At 38.8% G+C, this 22,039-nt stretch overlaps 1 protein-coding gene across 2 annotated transcripts in view; it reads left to right on the top strand.

The window, feature by feature from the left end:
- The window catches only part of arid4a (AT rich interactive domain 4A (RBP1-like)), a 150,143-nt gene that overhangs the window by 92,807 nt on the left and 35,297 nt on the right, over positions 1–22,039 (top strand). For both annotated transcript variants that reach the window (XM_048600280.1, XM_048600281.1), the window contains exons 12-14: positions 13,997–14,069; positions 15,846–15,940; positions 19,802–19,899. In XM_048600280.1, coding sequence (XP_048456237.1) covers positions 13,997–14,069; positions 15,846–15,940; positions 19,802–19,899 — 266 coding nt within the window. The remainder of the gene's footprint in view (positions 1–13,996; positions 14,070–15,845; positions 15,941–19,801; positions 19,900–22,039) is intronic.

The raw sequence follows: 22,039 nt of genomic DNA on the forward strand, positions 1-22,039 counted from the left end.
CTGGAGACGAATGACACTAAAGAATGTGGAGAGAACATCGTTTTCCTGCACTGAGGTAGATGATTAGCCATGGATTAATTGAATGGCATTGCAAGTTCGACGGGTTGAACGGGCTATTCCTTCTCTGTTGAAGAAATTTGAATTGTCTTGTTCCATGTTTTCACTTTCAAATATTTCCCATCAATTGGATACTCAAAAATTTGCTCTTGTTAAAAGTTAGTTTCATTTTTTACTGTTCGCTAAGATCAAGACTGCACTGTAGATAGAATTGATTTAAAATCTACGTGTTCCAGCAGAAATGGGTGGGTGTCCACTCCACTTCCTACAGGGTTTTCCTAACAACATACTGGTGGTTTTATCACGAGCATGCTCGCAAGTAGTTCAAGACTTTGTAGCAGCTTGGCAAACAGCTTGTGGGTGTTTGCCATATTTTCAAACCAGCTTTCCATGACCTGAACTTAATACTGGATTTTTTTTCTCTCCAGGCCCAAAATGCAGCAGGCAAGTTAGGTAATGACATTCATCCATCAGTTAATTGAGGAAGGGAGTGCAAAGCTAATTTTTTTAAAAATTGTCCAGATATATTGTGCACTGTTTTGGTTATAGCTTGTCTAAGTTGTTGAGAAGGAAATGTTGTGTGTCCTGATTAATTCTCCCATTATCATGTATGTATATGAAATCCTACATTTATCAACTCTTGCCTTCTTAAACAATTAAAAAGAGCCTGTGTATTTTTTGTAGTGTAACTCCAGGTATCTTTATCCATGCAAAAGAAGTTCCACTTACAGTCAATGTGTCACACCCAAAAGTATTGTACTTGTCATATTTTAAACTATAGTCATTGCAAATTGTATCACACACCAACAACTGTTGCAAATACAATACTTCTAAAACAGTGAAATTAAAACTCAGCAAGAAAATGCTATTCACTTCCTGTTGTTTTTTTTTTTCTGACCTTTCCCCTAAACATGGGTTCTCAGATACTGATGTGTAGTTGCCAATTTGAGGAGAAACTGCCTTCAGTAAAAATATTTAGGCTGTTATTAACCTCAGATTGTACCAACTCTTGCCTGCATGGCATATTGAGCAGACGGAGGCTCAGGTCTCTGATGTAGTCTAGTTGGTCTTTATGTGCTATACTTAAAAGGACAGTCCAAAATAATTATGATTGCAAGTTTGCAACAGAAAGCTTTCCTCGAAGAAGTCCTATTATTCTTTTTTATGAAATGTAAATTTTCAACCATTTTCATAATCTATTGAGAGCTATTTAGTACAATGTTTCTTTCATATTTAAGTAATGCATCCTTCATTCTTTCACGAGTAATGCCAAGGGGGATCTTCTGGTAAAAGTTGAAATTGCTGTGAATCTGTTCTTATACCAAGTAGTTCTGTTTAAACAAATATAGAATAATAGAAATATGATGCGTAGAAAGAGGCTAATTGACACATTGTTCTCATGTTGGTTGACATTAATTTCCCTTTTTTTATAATAATGATTGCATTTGAAAAGCAGCTTCTTTTGTGTGAGACTATCTATTTGATCATCAGTGCATAAGTGTTGATGTTCTGATGACCCTGTCTTTTTCAATTGATAAATTAGTCATTTAATAAAATAAGTTGCATTTGTCATATGCTGTTTTGGTTGCCAAGTACATCTATACTAAACACCAGGGGTCTGAGATAACTATTTCTCTCCAATTCTTTCTCTTTCTCCAAAACTATCTCGGCACCCTCCATATCAGCCTTACACCAAACCAAAACTGAAGGACCTCTGTACCTTTTGGGATAAGGGCAAAGCAAGACTTGCAGTTATATAATGTCTTTCACATTCGCAAGATATCTCAGTGTTTTACAGGAAATTAACTTCTTTTGTGGTCACTGTTGTAATGCAGGAAATGCTGCAGCCAATTTGAATATGACAAGATCCCCAAAATGCAACATCATGAGCCTTGTTTAAATTTTATTTTATTAAATGGGTAGGTCAAGGTGTGTGACACTGTAGTTTGAGATGTTTCATGTGTAATATATAACATAACATTTTTCCTTTTTATGACTTCATTAATAGTACTGTTATGTGAGCAATGAGTAATAATTAATGGATTTAACTTGCATTATTTTTTGTAATATCTGCATTTAAATTGAATCAATTGTTTCAGTTTCAAAGTGAATCAGTTGTACAAAGCTATTAATTGTACCGGACTACACTGAAGCAAGTTTTTGCTTAGATCCTCTTTAAACAACTTCCCCCTCACCTTAAACTTACACCCTCTGGTCTTCGTCACATCTACTGTGGGGAAAAGATTCTTATGATCTACCCTGTCTATGTCTTTCATAATTTTATATACGTCAATCAAATCGTCCGTCAGCCTTCTCTGCTCCAGGGGAGTACAAACCCAGCCTATCCAGTCTCTCCTCCTAACTGAGACTTCACATTCCAGACAACATTCTGGTGAATTTACTCTGCACCCTCTCCAGTTTAAGCATATTTTTCTGTCAGGAGCAAATGTCATAAACATTCAGTTCGAGGTTCGTTCAGATTAATTTTTTTGAGGTAGTTTTAGCTTTACAGGATGACTAAGGGTTAAGGTAATTAAAATTCTGGATTTTCCATGTTTCCAGGCTATCTCAAATAATGACAGTTCAAAGGGTTCCATGTCTACTTCTGGAATCAGAGCTAGGAAGGTGAAAGTAAGTTTGAGGAATATTGCTCTGACTTAATTCAAAATTTAAATTATTTGTGAAAACTTTAGGTCAAAGTATTTATCTTGAAGGCAGAAGTTAATTAACCAAAGAATTTGTCAGATATTTAACAAACTTCTGTTGCCATGGGGATGAGTAATTCCAGGTATAGCCTTGGTTAGAATTCTGAGAAGTTGTTTACAGAATGTTTTCAGGGTTGGAGCTAAAAACTTCCAAATTGGTGGGTGTAAGCCCTGAGTTCAACAAGCAGAGAAAGAAAGTCTTTTAGAAGATGAAAAGCAACTGTGAACTAGAAGGAAAGATGCTGACAGAAACCAGAGTATTTTTCGGATGGAAACATTAAGCACAAATGCAATGAAGCTCAAGTTTTAGCTTAAAAAGTCCACAGTTGTGAGGTTTTAAAGGAAGGTTTAAGGATTACTTAGCCAAAAGCTAATGGAAGGATCCCTGTGAAATTTCAGAGCTTAAAGGATAGCTGGAACACCAATAAGAAGTTGAAGTGAAGTTTGAACAGCTGTAGGATGTATGTTGTTGGTCCTCGGGAAAGTGAGTGAACCTTGAAGAGTCTGAAAAAACTTTCTAGAGTAGTCAGAAGGATAAAAGGTCTAGAATTTATGTCTAAAGTATGTGATTGTGTTTTATTATGCTCCTTGTTGTAAAATAAAGAAGTTTTAATCTAAATGTGTGTTTTCCTGGGACTGATCAACCTCCACCCTAACTCCCTACCTACACTCACCTTTACTGGCTCCATCCCTGTCTCCTCTCCACCTGTCTGCTCCTTTATCCATCTTCCATTCACCTCGCCCCCCTCTCTCTCTCTCTCTCTTTATTTCAGAATCCCCTTCCCCTCCCCCATTTCTGAAGAAGGGTCCAGACACGAAACGTCAGCTTTCCTGCTCCTCTGATGCTGCCTGGCCTGCTGTGTTCATCCAGCTCTACACCTTGTTATCTCAGATTCTCCAGCATCCGCGGTTTCTACTATCTCTTTATTTAGTAACGTCTACTTTGCTTGTTTCTTGAATAGTAACATTCTTCTGCATTAAACTGTGGAGTCAAGTGGCATCATTTCTTTCCGAATCTTTCGAATTTTTCTTCAAACATTGATGTTTGGAAACGTAAGGAGAAGTATACTTTCTAGTTTCCCATATTAATTCATTCCTTTGCAATTTGCCAGAATATAATTTCTTCAAAGTTGACTTGTGGCTATTTGAGAATTATTCAAGAAGAATGTCAAATCTTCTGTTGGTATTTGTGATCATGTACTTACTTGTGGTCGAGTAAAAGCAGTTGACAGCTTATTGTGCATGTTTTATCTTGCACAGACACATCCAATGAAGGGATCCTCTTAGAATCTTAGTGAACATGCATATTTGTAAACGTAAGAGCAAAATATAAGGTCTAGAAAATTGTATTTATAACCTGTTGCTGGAGAAAGATTTGTTCAAGTGGGAAGAGAAGGACAAGTAAGAGTTAAGATGCAAACACATTGTTCTGCAACAATAACTTGAAGTTGTATGGTGTATTTAAGGCAGGAAACTACTTCATGGAATTAAGCATGATTTCAATAGATAAACTGAATCACATAAGGAGCTATTAGGACAGAAGACAAGCAGTCTGTATCAAAGAGGCAGAATTTAAGAAATATCCAAAAATAAGAGAGCAAAATTGGAAAATTTTGCAGTAAATTCAATTCTCAAGTAAACATCTATGAACTATCAACATGTAAATCTACCAGTTAAAGCACAAACCCCGTTTTTCAAAAGCCCTATAAAACATGCAGACAGACACAAACAAAAAAAAAAGCTAAGGAAACACAGTTCAAAAGCATGAGTCCAGACAGAGGGTGCTGAATCGTTGCTCATTTGCTTTCTGGGAGTGGATTTTGCAGTCAGCGTGAGCGTGAAGGTTATTGTGGAAGAACCTGCTGTTAAGGAACAGTTAGCCCCACACGTTAGATTACTGTAGTGTTTCCATTTCTCCTTCCTCCTCTAACCAAAAAAAAAATTCAGAAGAGACAGAACATCATGAGAGGAATGTTGGCAGCAAGAGTTCCAATAGGTAAATGAGTGCGAGCCTAAACTGTTTCTGGAAATTGCTGTTGGTGAGTAACAGGTAAGTTTTGAGAAGTTTCGTTATCGGAGCAGAGAGCATCAGAAGCTTCACGTTAGTATTAAAAGTATTTAACATTGTAAGGATTAATTAACTTAAAGGGGTCAGACATGGCAGGAGAGCTCCAAATTGTAGTCTGCTTCTCTTGCTCAATGTGGGAAACGGGGCACATTTCCAGTGCCCCAGACCTGCACATGCTTCAACTGCAACTCCTGAAAGCTTGAGTTTTGGAGTTGGAGCTGCATCTGATGGCACTGAGGAGCATTCATGAGGCGGAGAGTGTCGTGGATAGCACGTACAGAGAGCTGGTCACACCACAGACTCAGACTCAACAGGCAGGAAGGGAATAGGTGACCATCAGGCAGAGCAAGAGAGCTAAGCAGGCAGTGCAGGAATCTCCTGAGGCTATTCCCCTGCAAAACAGATATACCTTTTGGATACTGTTGAGTGGATAACAGCAGCAGCCAAATTCATGGCACCATGGTTGGCTGTGCTGCAGAGGCAGGAAGAGATAGGTGTAGAGATGCTATAGTTATAGGGGATTCAATTGTAAGGGGAATAGACAAGTTTCTGTGGCTGCAAATGAGAATTCAGCATGGTGTGTTACCTCCCTGGTGCTAGGATCCTGGATGTCTGAGCAGTTGCACGACATTCTGGAGGGGGAGGATGAACAGCCAGTGGTCGGTACACATTGGTACTAATGACATAGGTTAAAAGGAAGGGATGAGGTCCTAAAAGCAGAATAGAGAACTAGGAAGAAAGTTGAAATGTAGGGCATCAAAGGTAGTTATCTCAGGAGTACTATCAGTGCCACAAGCTAGTCAGAGTAGAAACAGCACAATATATAGGATGAATGTGTGGCTGAAAAGATGGTATGAGGGTGAGGGTTTCAGCTTTCTGGGGCATTGGAACTGGTCCTGGGGGAGGTGGGACCCGTACAAACTGGACAGGTTACACTTGGGCAGGTCCTGGACTGATGTGCTTGGGGGGTACTTGGTAGAGTGGTTGGGGAGGGTTTAAACTAGTGTGACAGGGGGCTGAGAACCATGGGAACCAGAACCAGATGCAGAAATTGACGGAGAGGTAGAAACCAGGAACTAGGAACAAGAACAAGCAGGGAAACGCTGCTGGAAAGAGCAGTGGAGGTGGTCCGAAATGCATGTGTTTGAATGCAAGAAGTATAATAGGCAAGGAAGGTGAACTTAGAGCTTTGTTTAGTACTTGGAGCTATGACAGTATTGTGATCACAGAGACTTGGCTGAAAGAGGGACAGGACTGGCGGCTGAATGTCCCAGGATCAGGTGTGTTAGAAAGGGAGGTAAAAGGGATTGAGGAATTGCATTACTGGTAAAGGAGTATCTGACAGCTGTACTGAGGGAGGAAACATCAGTGGAATAGGAAAAGTGAAATCACAATGCTGGAGGTATACTACACACCTCCCAATAGCCAGCGGGAGATAGAAGAGAGAATATGTGTACAGATTTTGGAAGATGTAGAAAACGGCTGGGTTGTTATGGTGGGTGAGTTTTAACTTCTCCTACGTTGATTGGGACTCACTACGTGCTAGGGGTTTGGATGGGGCAGAATTTGTAATGACAATTTAGGAGGAATTCTCGACACAACGTGTAAACAGTTCAACCAGGGAAAGGTTATACTGGACCTGGTTTTGGGAAATGAGCACAGCCGGGTGAATGAAGTTTCAGTTAGGGAGAATGTCAGGAATAGTGACCGTAATACTGTGAGTTTTAAGGTACTGATGGATAGGGACTAACAGCAATCCTTGGGTGAAGGTGTTAACTGGGGGAAGGCGCACTACAACAATATTAGGCAGGAACTGCAGAATTTTGATTAGAGGTTGCTGTTTGAGGGTAAACCTCCATTGGACATGTGGGAGTATTTCAAACAGCAGTTGATAAGAGTTCAGGAGAGGCATATTCCTGTGAGAATAAAGGATAGGTATGGCAAGTTACGTGTACCTTGGATGACGTGGGATGTTATGACCTTGGTCAGAAAGAAAAAGGAAGTAAATGTAAGGTCTAGGAGGATGGGAACTGACGAAGCCCTTGAAGTATATAAGAAAAGTAGGAAAGAATTTAAACAAAGAATTATAAAGGCTAAAAGTCATTAGAAAACAGGATTAAGGAGAATCCAAGGGCTTTTTATACATATTTAAAAAGCAAGAGGCTAGCCAGGTAAAGGGTTGGCCCACTCAAGGACAAAAGAGGGAATCTGTGTGGAGCCAGAAGAGGTAGGTGAGGTCCTAAACGAATGCTTTGTGTCGGTATTTATCAAAGATAAGGAATTGGTGGAGAATGATCTCAAGGAAGGGAGTGTTGAGTTTCTAAGCTAAGTTGCTATTAAAAAAGAAGAGGTGTTGCGTATCTTAAAAAGTATTAAGGTAGCTCAGTCCCCGGGTCCTGATGGAATCTATCCTAGAATATTGAGGAAGACAAGGGACAAATTGCTGGAGGATTGACAGATATCTTTGTATCTTCTTTGGCCACAGGTCAGGTCCCAGAGAACTGGAGAATAGCCAGTGTTGTCCCATTGTTTAAAAATGTAGCGGGGATAATCCTGGAAATTACAGGTCTGTGAGTCTCATGGTGGTAGGGAAATTATGGGAAAAGATTCTCTATGCAAGGACATGATCTCTATGCATGGACCTATTAGCGATAGCATGGTTTTGTGTGAGGGAGGTTGTGCCTCACTAACTTCATTGAGATTTTTGAGGAGGTGACAAAGGTAATTATGAGAGAAAGGCGGTTGTTGTCTACATGGACTTCAGTAAAGCCTTTCACAAGGTCCCTCATGGCAGACTGAAGATGAAGTCACATGGTATCAGAGGTGAGCTGGCAATATTGATACAGATTGGCCAATTCATAGGAGACGGACGGTAGCAGTGGAAGGATGCATTTCAGAATGGAGGGCTGTGACTAGTGGTGTTCCACAGGGAGCAGTGTTGAGACCTGTGCTATTCATGATCGAAATAAATTATTTGGAAGAAAACGTAGCTGTCTAATGAATAAATTTGTGGATGATCCAAAGATTGGTGGAGTTGCAGATAATGAGGAGGATTGCCAGAGGACACAGCAGGATACAGATCAGTTGGAGGCAAGGGCAGAAAAATGGCCCATGGAGTTTACTTCAGACAAATGTGAGGTGATGCATTTTGGAAGGTCAGGTGCGGTCGGAAATTATACAGTGAATGACAGAACCCTTAGGAGTATTGATATGCAGAGGGATCTGGGTGTGCAGGTTCACCAATCGCTGAAGGTGGCTGCGCAGGTAGATAGGGTAGTAAAAAAGGCTTATGCCTTGCTTGCCTTTGTTGGAAGGGGCATTGGGTATAAGGATAAATAAGTTATGCTGCAGCATTATAGAACTTTAGTTAGGCCACGCTTGGAATTTTGTGTACATTATCACAGTGGCAGAGGGATGTGGATGCTTTGGAGAAGGTATACAAAAGGTTTACTAGGATGTTGCCTGGTATGGGGGATTTCAGCTATGAAGAAAGGTTGACTAGACTGGATTTGTTTTCACTGGAATGCAGCAGGATGCGTGGTGACCTCAGAAGCTTATAAGATTGTGGATGGCATGGATAGAGTGGAAAGTATGAGGCTTTTTTACAGGGTGGAGGGGTCAATTACTAGGGGACACAGGTTCAAGGTGTGAGGGGGAAGGTTTAAAAGAGATGCGCGAGGCACATTTTCCACACAAAGTGTGGCGAGTGCCTGGAATGCATTGTCAGAGGAGGTGGTGGAAACAGACAAAATAGCAGCATTCAGGAAGCATGTGGAGAAATTCATGAATAGGAACAGAATAGAAAGATACAAATCTTCCCATAAGTGAAGACAGTTTTAGTATGGAAGGGCAAAATGTGTTGGCACAGGCTTGGAGAGCCGAAGGGCCTGTGCTGTATTGTTCTTTGTTTTTCCTCTGGGTTTGATAATATGTACCTTTTGATTCCCAAGACCTCTTGTTCTTCACTCCCCTCTCTCCAGGTTTTTTGGCCTCTCTTCAGGTGGCATAGGGCTATTGGGGACACTAATGACAAAGAATCAGTAATTGGTTAAAGGCAGCAGCTTACAGCATCTTAACGGAGAAAATGTCTGTTTTCCTTCAGGTTTCAGGTACTTTTTCTGCACAAAGAAAGAAACACACAACCTGCTGTTTCCAGTCTGGAAAACATTTGCAACTGTATCATTTGTACTCACTCATACCTAGTCGTCTGCTTGCTCGCTCAGCCAGCCACCCAGCTCACCCACCAACTTCCAGCATCCACAACTGTCATATTCTCACAAATCAATCAGCTACCTGTTGTCAGCCAAATCACACTCTGTATAATGTTTTGGATGTGTCTTATCTCACCACCTCCACTGCTTGCACAATGAGTTTCACTAACTTGTTTTCAAAAGTGCAACAATCCCTTCCCCAGTCCTCAGTTGTAAATCAGCCTTGATGATCTTTAAACACCCACATCTGTAAGTTCATCATTAGCATATTGTCAATTAGAAATTTAGGTGATGTTCCTGCTGTAATCCCAATCCCCTTCTCCACTAGCTTATCCATGACTACTCTTTCCTCTTGAGCTAGTTCCTTCTAATGTTTCCTGCTGCCTTGCAGACCTCCAGAGGTCCACGCGTGGCAGGATCTTCTGGAACCAGAAGTCAATACATCTACAGATTTGCATGCTCAGACCCTCCGCGCAGCTGCACAACTTAGAGGAAACATTGCATTTTACTGTATATCATGTCAACACTGACTAAATTTAGTTCCATGTTTATGAAGTGCATTATGATAATGTTTTTCATTATCCCATACCTTCAAGTCCTTTGTTTCAACTTTGTTAAAAGTCTTTGTGAATGAGAGACTCCATATTGACTGAAAACGTTTATTGCTGATCTCTTCTGTAAGTTCTGAATGATCATTATCCTTTACTCTTGCATCCTTGGGTTTGATTTTTAGTTTGAGAAGATAGATGGTCAAACTGCTGAAATTGTTATAAAATAACAATTGAGCTCCTACCTCATAATGCTAATAATAACTACTTTAATGTTTTGCTTTGAGAAGTTAAGTCTTGTAAAAGTACAGCATTATCTGGATTGCTTAAAATGTAAATCCACTGACTTTGCAATAACTGTTGCCTTGTTGTATTCCGTATCCAGTATCATTTGAGCCTTTCTCATATATGGCCTGCTGAGCAGCAAGGATATTTCACTTTTTGCTATGTTTGGGCTGATGAAACGGTTTACCCCAGTGATTTTACAGGGAATAGCCACTTTTTAAAGTGATTTCAACATGTTGTCATCACCAGACTTGAAGTAGGTAGAGCTCTCAAATTCATGAAAAAACAATGTCAAAAGTTAAGTTAAAGAATTTAGGCAACATTTTAACCAATCCACTACACACACACAGTTTTTGAATGAATTTGTGACTAAAACATTCATTCCTGGGCTGAAACTTATTGTCATCAGTACAATTTCGTCTGCCTCACCATATCATCATCATCTGCCGAAACTTTGATACCACATGTAATTTTGAAAACCTTGTCATTCTGTTGAGGGCAACTTGTTTCCTAATGGCATTTCGATGTACATCTTACAAACCTGTTGACCATATCCCAGACTCTTTGGTTCATTTTTCTGTCGCAGTTCCCCAATCCCTGTTGTCTGTTCTCATTGCCAGAAGTGTCTCTGTCTTTGCTGCTATTAGATATGATAATTCTCTCTGACACCTTCAACCTGTGTCTGGCCAGTTTTGTCACTTTTTAAATCTCTTTTGAATCCTCCTTTCTCTGTATTACCGTTGAATGTCCTATTTGAGATATAAAGGCCACTGGAAATGAAGATTCCCAGGATTTTTTAAAGGCACCAGATATCTGTTCTAAAAGCATGTTTATTTCTGAAAATCTAACTCCAGTTAAATCCTAGGTATCTATATACGCTTGATAACTTAGCACAGTCCAACAATTTAAAGGCGTGCACTGAAGTAGGAATCCCAAACTAGAATTTTTGCGATTGTATTCTGCTAAATTTGACATTATCATCTTCTATGGAATATTAATCCTGCTCTCTAAATTTGACAGGGTATGACCATCTCTCATTTGCATTCAACATGTTGTCTTTCCTATAAATTTTGTCCATAAATGCTAACAGCATTTCCAAACCTTTCTTGGTGTCCAATGTTGAGGCTTTCGCTCTGAGAATACTTTACACCAGATCTTACTGCTAGTAGGAATTACAGTGCCAAGGCCATACCTTGCCTTTTTTTCTTGTCAAAGATGTTCGATATGTCTTAAATTGAATTTATTTTTCCATTGATTGTAAAATTTAATTTTGCACAACATCTGTGGGAAATCATACTGTGACATTTTACATATGGTTTTAGCTATTCCTCTGCAATATAACTTTGATTGCAATCTTCTGACTGAAAAGAAATTAGAGTTTCTGACCTTCACCTTTCGGCAGCCATTATCTGCTCACATTGTCAATTCATATCCAAGGTAACTGTTGAGATGAAAACCAAAACATCTTTATTTGTGGATAGACTTTAACAGCTCCTCAGTTATAGATACTTTCCAATCAATTGTTCAACGATGTTATTATAGGTGGGGCTTAATCCAAAGCCTTTTCGTACAGAGGTAGGGATACTACTACTCCTCCATAAAAGCCCACCCATTCCTCCTTTATATCTAGCCAGTCAATTAATCAATCATTTGACTCTAATCCCTTATTTAACCATTCCTTAGAATAACACCCCCACCCTCTATCCCCTTTGCAGTATCCACTTCCCCTTCGTTCCTCGTTGGACTTGTCTCTTCTCCCAACCTCCTCTTGCCGTCTGCTTCTCCCCAGTTTCCCTTGCCACCTGGACTATCCCAATGCCACCTTCTTGACTATCTTCATATTTCCTTAATGTCATTAGTTGCCAGAAATGTATCAATTTCTATCTTGAACATGCTCTGTGATTGAGTTTCTACAGTTCCTTCGGTACAGAGAAATAAAAAGTTTCACCACCATCTGAGAGATTATATACCCTGGTTTCAGACTCACCATCCAGGGGGACCTCTTATCTACATCCGTGGTATCATGCCCTGGAAGAATTTTGTAAGTTTCAATGAGGATCATTCCTTATCCTTCTAAAATCTAAGAATTACAGACCCACTCTCCTCAATGTCTTCTCATCAGCAATCCTACCATCCAAGGATTAATCTGCTGCACCTCTGTTGCATTTCCTTTGTGGCAGTTGTATCTCACTCTAGATAAAGAGGCCAAAACTGTACACACCAGTCCCAAGCCTGGTCTCGTCAAGACCCCATATAACTACAGAAAGACCTCTTTACTTATGTGCTCAAATCCCTTTGTGATGAAGGCCAACAAACCATCTGTCTTTCTATCTCTTGTATTCTAGCACATTCACTTAGCCTAACCAAGTCCCCTTGAAGCTTCCTTGCATCCTCCTCAAAACTTACATTCCCATCCAATTTAATGTCATCAGCAAATTTGGAAATATTACAATTTACCCCAAAATCCAAATCATTTGTAGAGGTGATGAATAGCTGTGTACTTAGCTCTGATCTTTGCTGTACCCCTTTGATCATTTTCAGGATGGCAGACCATTACATTTATTCCTACTCTCTGCTTTGCCTGTTAACCAGTTTTCAACACATACCGGTATATTACAATAATCCCATGCATTGATTTTATTTACTGACCTAGCAAAAGCCTTCTGAAAATCTAAATAGCCCAAAAGCTGGTATAAAAGAGAATGTAGAAAGAAAAGAAATTTTCATGATTAAATGAGTTTACACAAGTCACCTGTTGACAGGTTCCCTTACAAAAAGGAATCTTGTGATTAATAATTTCGTGAGCCTAGCCAACAGATATCTCATTATGTGTCTTTGATTTTGAAATCCTGTTTGTGTGTTATAAAGTTTTAATTTAAAAAGAAGAAGAATCTGTTAATGGTTTGTCTAAAGATGCAAGGGTTAAAGGCATTGATGGATTAATATATCTTTTGGCACATACAATAAAAACTTTTGAACACTGGGTATTGGTTAGGAAGGAGAAGATACATTTCTGTAAATAAACCCAATGTTAAGTAAAAATGTTGCTGTGTAATTTCATATCTCACCACTTGACTTCAGAATAAGTTATAAAAGGAAGTTGGTCTAGGGGACTTGCTGAAGTCATGGAACTTTGTGACAGAATGGCTAGAATTTAAAGAAGATGCAAGTTTAGGGCTAGGGTAATGGTGAACATTTGGGCACATTTGTCCTATGAGTCAGAAGAAGAGACAGAGCTGCTGATTGGATGGTTGCAATTTTTGATGGGGAAGTTAATAAACTTCTTGCACCATTGTCAGATAGGATTATGGTTTAAGAAAATGTTTATGATGGAGAGAAATTGAGATTAGCTTTACATTCCTGTGTAGTAAGTAGTTTTAGTGACGAAAGTTGTCAGTTGTTCACCAAATTCTGCATCCACTCACTTTTATAGTGGCATCTCTCAAAGACTGAGAGGTGAATTATACAACACAAGAGAAAGCCATTTGGCCAATTTTGTCTGTCCTGACTTATTGAAAGACCTTCCCATCTAGTCTGCTTGCCAATCTTTTCCACATTGGTTTGCATCCTTCGTCTTTTAAAAAGTTTTTCTTGATTTTGTTTCAACCACTGCTTCTTTGAAAAAAACTTCTAAATTCCCACAGAGATTTTATGTATGTGGGCACATTGGTTGGCAGGACAACAAGTGTATGGATCAGATTAACACCAACCGCATGAAGTTCAATCCCATTCCAGTCAAAGTGCACTTAGGGCTGACCACCTTGTTTTATCCACTGTTAAAAGAAAAATTACAGCACTTTGCTATGGATAGTTGGTTAATACCAAAGAACTGCATTTGAGCAAAGTATTTGAGAAGAAGAAAATTAATAAATTGATTTGCAACATTTGTATTAAGGATAAATCAGGTACTTGCAAAAGGATGGAGAATTTAAAAATATTTAAAAGATTTTCTTACTCAACTGCTGAACTATATTTTCAAAGCCTGCACAAGTATAGCTGGTTGGTACAGGTAATGGCGTTGTTAAATTTGTGAAGACCCTATCTGCTAATATTTGCTCATGTTTTCTGATTGTAATTCTTAATCTGACTAGATCTTGACTGTCAATATCTGTCTGTTTCCAGTCAGAAGAAGAGCTTGATCCAGAAGAGAGGGATAACTTCTTGCAGCAGCTTTACAAGTTTATGGAGGATAGGGGTAAGGACTGCTTGCAAGCTCAAGTTGGCTTTTTCACTAATGATTGTACTTTGACCTCTGAAATGTTTTCTAATTTAATGCAAGTGTTAAAGATATGAACGGTAACAATAAGTAATCAAGTTTTTTAAGCTACAAATAAAAAGTAACCAGTGTAACCAAATCTCAAATGCTTAAAATAACAGCCTACAGTGGCTTTAAATAAGTTACACAGTGGAGTGTCTCTGCCTAATCGATAAAACACTGCCAGCATTTCTTTATAACAGGTCTCAGGCTGCAATTCGCACATAGCAATACTGTGAATTTCAGTTGGGATGCTAAATAAATTTCCAGTATCAATTTGGAGGGGTCAGTTAATGCCTTCATTACCTTAATGGGATGTGTATCTCATTTCTCCATTTATAATCTAACAGGTGCAGAAATTTACCGACAAAACGTAATTCTAAGCTCTTAGACTGAAATGCACAAACCTTGCTGATTTATCTTGACAGCCTGTGTTAACCAATAATGTATATGTATTTGAGTTATTGCATATGGTATGTTTGTTTTGCCTGCTGTGAACATAGTTGAGTTATAAAATTAGGTAAATCATGTGAACTGCAGAAAAGTGAGGATGTATTTTGATTTTGGGCATTCTTCCTGCAAAATAGGTGTTCCTCCACATAGTAACTTATGAGGTACTGCACAGGCCTTTTTCTGTGAGAAATGATGCTTGTGCAAATAAATGTAATGAAATCTTGCAGCAACTAAATATAAAAGGGAATATTGGTGGTATGACATGATGCTGCACAGAGATTTTTGCTTAATCTTCTAGAAGTGTGCAAAGATCTAGATATTTCTTTTGGATTATAATTTGCAAACATAGAATTGGAAGACTGCTCAGACCCTCAAGCCTGCTTTGCCATTCAATAAAATCATTGTTGATCTACTTACTCCAAATTCACATCTTCCTCCGAAAACCTTTCACCCTTGCCTACCAAGATTCTGTCTACCTCTGCCTTAAAAATATTGAAGGACTCTGCTTCCACTACTTTGAGGGAGGAAGTTTCAAAGCCTCATGACCCTCTGACCTTTTTTTTTTGAAACGGTCTCCACTTCCCTGCCTTAAATGAGTGATTCTTATTTTGAAATTGTTAACCCTTGTTCTCGATTCTCCCACAAGAGGAAATATCCTTTCCACCGGCACCTAATCAAGACCACTCTGGATCAAGTACATTTGAATCATATTGCCTGTCACTTTTCTAATTTCCAGTGGATTCAAGCTTAACCTGTCCAACATTTCCTTTATAAGACAACCTATGTATTTTGAGTAGTAGTAGATACTCTTTACTGCTTCCAATACATTTATGTCCTTAAATAAGGAGACCGATATTGTTCATAATACTCCAGATGTGTTTCACCAATACCCTATGTAACTGAAGCATAACCTCCTCATTGTGGTATTCAGTTCCCCTTGCACTAAATAATAATATCTTATTACCCTTCCTAATTACTTGCTGTGTTTGGATACTAACCTTTTACAGCTGATACATGAGGACACTTAGATCCTTATGCATCGCAGAGTTCTGTGAAATCTCCCCATTTAGTTACACATTTTTTTTTATATTCTTTCTGCCAAAATGGATAATTTCCCCACAATATGCTCCATTGCCAGATCTTTGTCCACTCAATTAACCCATTGCTGTGTAGCCTCTTTTTGTACTATTCCACAAATGAATTTCTTAATTGTGAAGTTGCTTCTTTGTATTTGAGGAATGTAACCAATTAATTATTTTCTAGGCACACCTATCAATAAACCACCTGTACTGGGCTATAAGGATCTGAATTTATTCAAACTTTTCAGATTGGTATATCGGCATGGTGGCTGTGACAATGTGAGTTGCCCTCATTTTGAGATACTGTAACAGAAAAGTGATATTTTATTCAGTTCCAGGAACAGAGCAATGTCATGAGTTTGCATTTTGGCTTCAGTATCAGTTGATTTTTGTTAAAAGTATATTTTGTAACGAGGTTTTGTGTTCCAAGTTGTTCCCAATTATTTAAGCTAGCAAATACAATTTATAAACACATTCTCATCTTTTCACTGCAGTAGGCACTGTTTCATGTGTCCAATTGTAGGTAGGTCAGGGACAGGCTGTCAACCAGGGTGATGAGACAAGATGTTCCGCTCACCTCCCTATACCCCCCTGAGGAGAGTGGTGTGCAGGTTGCCGATCTGGGCTGTTGGCACAATTGGCAAGCCTAAAATGTCCACAGCGCCTAAAGAGAGGTCGTGGGCAGAAAGAGACTAGACCCCGGCGCCTCGTCACAGGCCTGGTCTCTAAAAGACAGGCAGGAGTGTATATTATGTGTGGTGGGTGTAGTGCCCACTGGCAGTTGTTGTCCCTTTGAATTACCAGATAATTAGTCCCACTACATCTCTCATCCCTTGACACTGCAGTTTCTTCCCTTTTGAGTTTTTATCCAATTCCTTTTTGAAAGCTATCGTTCAGTCTGTTTCCACTAATGTTTCAGGCAACAAATATTTCAGAGCATCGTAATTTGCTGTATAAACTTCCTCAATAATTTTTGCCTCGGATTCTTTTGTTGATTACTTTAAGTATTAGTCCTTTGGTTGTAGTTCCTCCCTGCTAGTGGAAGCAGCTTATCCTTATTTAGCTTCGACCCTGATTATTTGTGCATATATCTGGTATATTTTCCTTACTTTCTCTGCTCTAAGAGCAATTCAGCTGTTCACTTAAATGTACTACCTTAATGCCAGATAGATGAGTCCAAGTCGGTATTTAAGGTGGTGATGCTAGCCTTGACCATTTTTCAAAAGATTAACAAAAAGCAATAAACTTCTGTCAGTCGAGCCATTGTGTGGATGTTGTCCTCTTTTGCTTTGTATCAGTTTCATGGGCTTGCACAAATAAACCTTTCGAAGTTGCAGACAACAATTTGCATTTTATACAGTTAGTATGTGACATTCACAAATGCCATGCCCCCATGTTTAAAGTAAAAACACTGCAAAACAGTTCAAGGACCGAATGATCTTGTATTGTTTTTGGACCACCACATGAATAGGCTGGGAATAGAGGGATATGGACTTTGTGTGGGTAGATGGAATTAATTTAGAATGCATCTTGGTTGGCCATGAAATGGTGGGCTGAAGGGCCTGTTCCTGTGCTGCACTGTTCTATGTCGATGTCTGTGACTCCTTTTGTATTATAAGTTTGTCAGAAAGTGCCTTAAAACCTTGTGTTGACTGAAATTTATGATCAACACAGATGGATATGATTGAATCATATTTCCAGAATGAAAGTGGTTCAGCTGGTCTTGTGTCAGCTTTTGATGAGGTATAAGGTGTTCTACTTCATAGATAGTTTGCCTGACTGAATCCTGAAATTTGAGAATTAAGTTTGATTTATATTGTTGAATTTTATTCCATAAGTTAATTCCCAGAGGAAAACATAGTAGCTATTGTGCTATAAACTACTTCAAGGTGTTTTCATTCTACCAGTGTTTAAGGAGCGAAAAGTCATAAGTATTGTTTTATGTAATGTGCATTTCCTTTCCATTTTTTCCTTCCTTCGGCACATGTATTTGTTTCAGTACTTGGATTCTGTGGTGCAGAATGGCCTAATAATGTCTAAGTAGTTAGCATTTCAGCCAAGGAGTTTAAAATTTAAGTAATTAAGGAGAGACTTCAGACAACTGGCTCAAATGTCTGTCCTTCTTTGTAAGCTTGTCCTTGGCTTCTGTTTTGCACCACCCTTGAAAAAGTGAAAACAGTGAAATCTTTGGGAAACATTGGCACAAACTAATGTGGTTTCTTCCATTCTCACTCCATCATAAAAAGTCAAATTTGCATTCTTTGAACATAACCTTTCTAAAGTGTGCATTACCATTAATTCATTTGTTCATGTTCCGTTTTTATAACATTGCCAGATATGATAATTCTTGGATTAATGTTGCAGATGGAGTTGCATTCCTGAAAAGTGCAACTTTAAGTGAAGCGACTTAAGTAAATCAGATTTTTCCATTACAACCAATTTAAAAACTCTTGTTAGGTTTTGTGGAACTTCTCGCATCAGGATGCATCCTGCACGATGAAATATTGGACATCCCTGAGTTCCTCTATTCATAAATGAGATAACTTGAAATAAAGAAGAAATATGCTAACTCTTTCCACTTGTCTTTCTGACTCACAGTTTCCCTCTCCTGAACCAGCTGTGATTAAGTGCTTGCAAAAGATTTTGCAGGAGTGCAAAAGCAAATGAGGGAGCGAAAGGAACTGCAAACTCGGGGATTAGATGAGAAGTGTTTAGTGGGAAAATCTGGCAGGGGAGCAGCACACAGGAGAGAGTCGGCTACCAGGAAAGATCACTTCAAAATGCTACCAATTGTCAGATGACACTCTGACCCTGGTACAAAATGGCACTAAAGCAGAAGCTAAGTACATACACCAGCCCCATTATATTTCTTAATGCTAAAGCAGAACAACACTATATGAGCCAAATTAAAATGGGCACTTACTGAATCTCAAGCATCAGGCGAGCACTTCCATGAATTGAAATGTGACCTTGCAGAATATCTATACATCATTACTTTGGGACCTAAGAGTCCCTTGTTAAGAAACTTAGCTTATTGGATGTAACACAGGCCCTGTCTTGACCTAGTGTCATTAGAGAATAAGCATGCTGCTGCACTGTTTTATCTGACAGTTTAAGAACATATTTTTGAAAAGTAACAGCTAGGTGTGTGACTTTACAATATTTCTCTCAACTAAATCCGAATCGCTCTGTACTGTAACTTATTTGTGGCATTTTCTTATAACCATTTTGCAGTGATTGAACTGATTCAGTACAAAATATCAAGGTTAATTAGAGCTACCTTTTCACTGCTCTGGTGATGCTTTTGTATTCAGCTAGAGAAATTTAAATAATTTAAATGAAATAAATTTCAACTAACTGGCCGCGACTTGGGATTGAAAGGACTGAAACTTCCCAACTTTTTTGTGCAATACAGATTGTATGTGAGATGAGCACAAAGGGGCATGCATCAAAAAGCTGTTCAAAGAAGTATTTATTTATGCTTCAGTGATTGTTTCTTTGTAGCTTCGGCTGTCTTAGTTTGAATTACGAAAATACTCTGAACATTTTCTTCCGTCTTATAATTGGCTGTACTTGCATTTCTAAATTAATTGACGTCCCTGTTTTTTGTTTTTAGCAAAAAATGGCATGCAAATCTTATTGCACTACAATAATGAAATTGTGTACATGACATAAATACATTAAAATTTCTCCAGCTAATTGGATAACATTTAAGTGAAACTTAATTAAGTGGAAAATTTATAGCTGCTATCAATGTATGTCGTTGTATTAGCCCTTGACTGAATCATTTTAGCTTGATGTGCATCTGTGGTACGTTTTTGGTAGTTATATGTATTTAGAACTCAAAATATTCTGTGTAAATTACTTAATGACACATGTTATTTTAACAATCTTTATAAAGCTCCTACCATTCTTGAAAATCTCTCAACATAGTTACACATGCAGTTTTGTAACTGGAAATTCTCAATTCCAGATTTCATGATTAAAGCAATGTGACAGATGATTCTTCATTGACTAGAATTTATTGTGTTAACTCTCTTCTTGTAACAGTAAACCTAAACAAAATTGCATTGATGAACAATTGTATTTTTTATCTTGTTGGCTGTATGAAGTATAGTTGCTAAACTCTACTTTCTGTAGATTGACAGTGGTTCTGTGTGGAAACAAATATACATGGACCTTGGCATTCCAATTCTGAACTCTGCTGCCTCTTACAATGTAAAAACTGCTTATAAGAAGTAAGTAGTTTTGATATACACTAAATATTTATATTCAATTTGCTCATTGGCTTTTTTGTTGTGTATATGGTGTGTGACAGCTATGATTCCTTTTAAAATCTTCTTGAAGACAGTGAATCTTCACACGTTCATGTTTGTATTTATCCTTCAATCCTCTTTCATTGCATTTCCATGAATAGGACAGGCATGGCTGCAGATGCTTGAAGCCAGTATTGTAATTCAGGAGAAACTTATGCTTCTATAATTTATTTTGCAATGTACTCATATTTTGAAAAACACCAAACTATTCAGAATTTTATTCATTTGGATTTTGTTCAAAATAAAACACACTATCTCCATTTATCACTGAGCAACATCACCCCAAACCACAAGTTGCAGATTCTCAAACATTTTCCCAATCTCTCAGTTGCAACTTGTTAATGTGGACTGTGTAAACCCTTTCCATTTCTCTGTGTGGCCAGGACAGACTGAAGAAGATAAATGACCAGGTAACTTTTCCGATTAAACAAACTTGTATATAATTCTAAGAATCTGTTTAAAGAAAAGAGTCACCAGAGTGAGTGCTGATAAATGGTAAGTACAATAACTGGTATGATTCTTTGTAGATTTTTAAAACAAAAATGTCTATATGGAATTACCTGTGGGAACTCTCTTATCTGATGAAAGGTTAACATAGGGCAATGGAATTTTCCAGTATGTGCTAGAATTGCCATTTGAAACTTCTCCTATTCTCAAGATTCTGCTGCCTGCTACTGGCTGACTTTTTAATTGTGCTGATATGAAATAATCCAGGCGTGTAAAAGGAAAAGAAAATAAGAACACAGGAGTAATCGGTTTCTTCTAGTCAAGAGTTTTGTCTTGTGTTTAGTTTATCAAGATACTCCATTAGGTCAACCCATACTCACTATGATTCAAGAATGTGCTTTTGCTCACCAATTTGTAATGAACCCAGGGGATCTTCCTTAACTTAAAAAGGAAGTTGAATAACTAGACCATGGCATTGTCTATAAATGCTAAACATTTTATTAGAAACAATGTGCATTTATATAGCATCTTTTATGTCTCCAGATGTCCCAAAGCGCTTTACAGCCTGAAGTGTTTCCAACCATCTTCAGACAGAAGTGCCAAGTGGATGATCCTTCTCAACCTCCTCCTGAGGTCCCTACCATCACAGATGCCAGTCTTCAGCCAATTCGATTCACTGCACGTGACATCAAGAAACGGCTTAGTGCACTGGACACAGCAAAGGCCATGGGCCCTGACAACATCCTGGCTGTAGTGCTGAAAACCTGTACTCCAGAACTAGCCGCACCCCTAGCTAAGCTGTTCCAGTACAGCTACAACACTGGCATCTACCCGACAGTGTGGAAATTGCCCAGGTATGTCCTGTCCACAAAAAGCAGGACAAATCCAACCCGGCCAATTACTGCCCTATTAGCCTACTCCCGATCATCAGCACAATAACGGTAGGAATTGTCAACAGCACATTCAAATGGCATTTACTCGTCAATGGTCTGGTCACTGATGTTCTTTCTGGGTTCCACCAGGACCATTCAGTTCCAGACCTCTTTACAGCCTTGGCCCAAACATGGACACAAGAGCTGAATTCTAGACATGAGGTGTGAATGCTTTTGACACCAAGGCAGCATTTGACCAAGTGTAACATCAAGGAGGAGCCCCCATAAAGTTTATGACTATGGTAATCGGAGGGGGGGAGCGATATCTCTTAGTGACTGGAGACATACCTGGCACAAAGGAAGATGGTTTTAGTTTTTGGAAGTTGATCTTCTTGGCCTCCGAACATGTTTGCAGTAGTCCTGAGGTCAATGTCCTAGACTCAGCAACTCCAGCAGTTTTATCAATGTCTTTATCTTGGTCACAGCCAATGTGTGGCTGACTGTTGTTTTCATCAGGTTCACCTCTGTTTGCAATTCCTTAGATAATGTAGTTTCATATGCCTACATATAACAACTTGGATAACATCCAAGTTTGTGCTGATATGTGGCAAATAGCATTTGTTCCAGGAAATGGCCATCTCAGAGGAGAGAACCTACTTGCCTCGCAATGAAATTCAGCAGCATTACCATCATTGAATCCCCATCATTAACATCCTGGGGTATATCTTTGATCACACTGCACT

The sequence above is a fragment of the Rhincodon typus genome, chromosome 8, assembly GCF_021869965.1.
Source record: "Rhincodon typus isolate 14 chromosome 8, sRhiTyp1.1, whole genome shotgun sequence".
Classification (NCBI taxonomy): domain Eukaryota; kingdom Metazoa; phylum Chordata; class Chondrichthyes; order Orectolobiformes; family Rhincodontidae; genus Rhincodon; species Rhincodon typus.